The 1,834-nt window shown below is 37.8% G+C and overlaps 1 protein-coding gene across 1 annotated transcript; it reads left to right on the forward strand.

Annotated features, from left to right (window-relative positions):
* Positions 1–31: 31 nt before the first annotated feature.
* LOC112505541 (sodium/hydrogen exchanger 2-like) lies at positions 32–1,808 on the forward strand. The gene is made up of 5 exons (XM_025109437.1): positions 32–780; positions 881–981; positions 1,082–1,183; positions 1,508–1,646; positions 1,722–1,808. The coding sequence occupies exons 1-5, from the start codon at positions 553–555 to the stop codon at positions 1,806–1,808; spliced, it is 657 nt and encodes a 218-aa protein (XP_024965205.1). The 5' UTR covers positions 32–552.
* The last annotated feature ends 26 nt before the right edge of the window (positions 1,809–1,834 follow it).

Raw genomic sequence — 1,834 nt, forward strand, 5'->3', positions numbered from 1 at the left:
ATGTTACCCGGCGTTTTGCAAATTATTCATATGGATTCAAATGGAATTTTTTGATGATTCACATTTGAACCTTCCCTTCTTACCTTTTCACAATATTTAACCTTCTTAATTCTTCTTGTATATGAGATATAGAGATTACTGAAATGATGTATGAGCGCTCGTAGGTTAATTCCAGACGAATTACTCAATTTTTAACAGCACTTTCAAGTATTAGGATAATTAATTTAGGGGGTCTACCTAGAATAGATTAAAGCGTTCTTGGTGGTTTTCAGCAGCTCTCATCTCCTTTTCATGCATGCTTTCTAATTCATGTTTGTTTTCTTGTTGTTTTGTTTTTCGTGGATGACACTTTGTTGTTGCACTTGTAGGTTGGGTTGCTGTGTTCATTCACCATTAGAACACTGTATTTTAGAAGGTATGCAGTGATGTTGTTCTCTCACCTATTCTGTAGAAGAAGGCTTTTGCATATAATTATTTTCTCCCTCTCTATAAAACCAAACATATAATATACCCTGTATATCCCGGTCCGAGGTAGGATCTGAGGAGGGTAGGATGTATGCAGACCTTACCTCTACCCCAAGGGATAGAGAGGCTGTTTCGGTGAAAACCCCCGGCTTGCGAAACAAAAAGAACAAAGAACATGTCTGCATGCATCCCCAGGTTTGGTTATACCATCAATCACCGGCTTACATTGATGTTATATCAATCTTCAGGAATTCAACAGACCGTGAAGTCTCTCTTATGATACTCATGGCTTACCTTTCATACATTTTAGCTGAAGTAAGTATTCTAGTAGTTATCCTGCATTCACGGGAGTTAATTCTTACACTAGGCCAATTTTGACTAGTTGCTCACAAGAATAACTTTGTTTTTCTTCCAGGTGTTTGGATTAAGCGGAATTCTTACCGTATTTTTTTGTGGCATTGTAATGTCACACTATGCTTGGCATAATGTCACCATGAATTCACAAGTAACTACAAAGTATGTTACCCTTTGTGCACTTCGTCTCAAGGAACATCTTCCACAAAAGTCCTTTTCCTAGGTTTCCATTAAAGCATTCATATCAGCTTGTTAATTGCAGACATGCTTTTGCAACAATGTCATTTATTGCCGAAATCTTCATCTTTATGTATGTTGGTATGGATTCGTTGGACATGGGAAAATGGAGATTTGTGAACGACAGGTAACGTATTCCATAAAATTTACCTCCATGTATCTCTCCTGATAATGTGTTCGGTATGCAGGACAGGATGAGGTATGAAAGTACAAAAACGACTGGGATAGACATGACCTGAGTGGGACAAAATAAATCAGTCTCAATAAAATAGGTGGAACAAAATCAGAGAGATGGGATAASATTAGTAAATTACTAAACTACATGTATCAAATTAAAACCCTAAAACCTTCAAGAATTCTTTCSCCCCTCAACCTCACTGTCGCCAGTCCATCCTGTCCTGATACCAAACACATAGTGTTAAATTGTTAATTGAGACTCAAATTGTGGCAGTCCTGGAAAATCTTTTGGGGCAAGTGCTGTATTGCTTGGACTGATTATGATTGGAAGAGCATGTTTTGTATTCCCAATTTCAATTATATCCAACTTAACCCGAAAGGCTACAAATGACAAGATCGAGTTTAAGCAGCAGGTAAGCAACTTCAGGTAATTGTTWGAATTTTCTCATCCATTATGACTACTGATGAACTCAAGTAATTTCTCACAGGTTACAGTTTGGTGGTCCGGTCTAATGCGGGGTGCTGTCTCTGTGGCACTTGCTTATAAGAAGGTAACTGAAGCTCTTAACAATTAGTTTTACCAGCTGGTCCTAATGGATTA

This window comes from Cynara cardunculus, unplaced genomic scaffold (genome assembly GCF_001531365.2).
Source record: "Cynara cardunculus var. scolymus isolate 2C unplaced genomic scaffold, CcrdV1 Un_Scaffold_11890, whole genome shotgun sequence".
In the NCBI taxonomy this organism is placed as follows: domain Eukaryota; kingdom Viridiplantae; phylum Streptophyta; class Magnoliopsida; order Asterales; family Asteraceae; genus Cynara; species Cynara cardunculus.

What these genes read in the sequence shown, in the direction of transcription:
- LOC112505541 (XM_025109437.1), top strand. Translation starts at nt 553, where the DNA reads ATGTATGCAGACCTTACCTCTACCCCAAGGGATAGAGAGGCTGTTTCG. An exon ending in AATTCACAAGTAACTACAAA is followed by an intron (nt 982 to 1,081) that starts GTATGTTACCCT and finishes TGTTAATTGCAG; the next exon opens with ACATGCTTTTGCAACAATGT. An exon ending in TGGAGATTTGTGAACGACAG is followed by an intron (nt 1,184 to 1,507) that starts GTAACGTATTCC and finishes AAATTGTGGCAG; the next exon opens with TCCTGGAAAATCTTTTGGGG.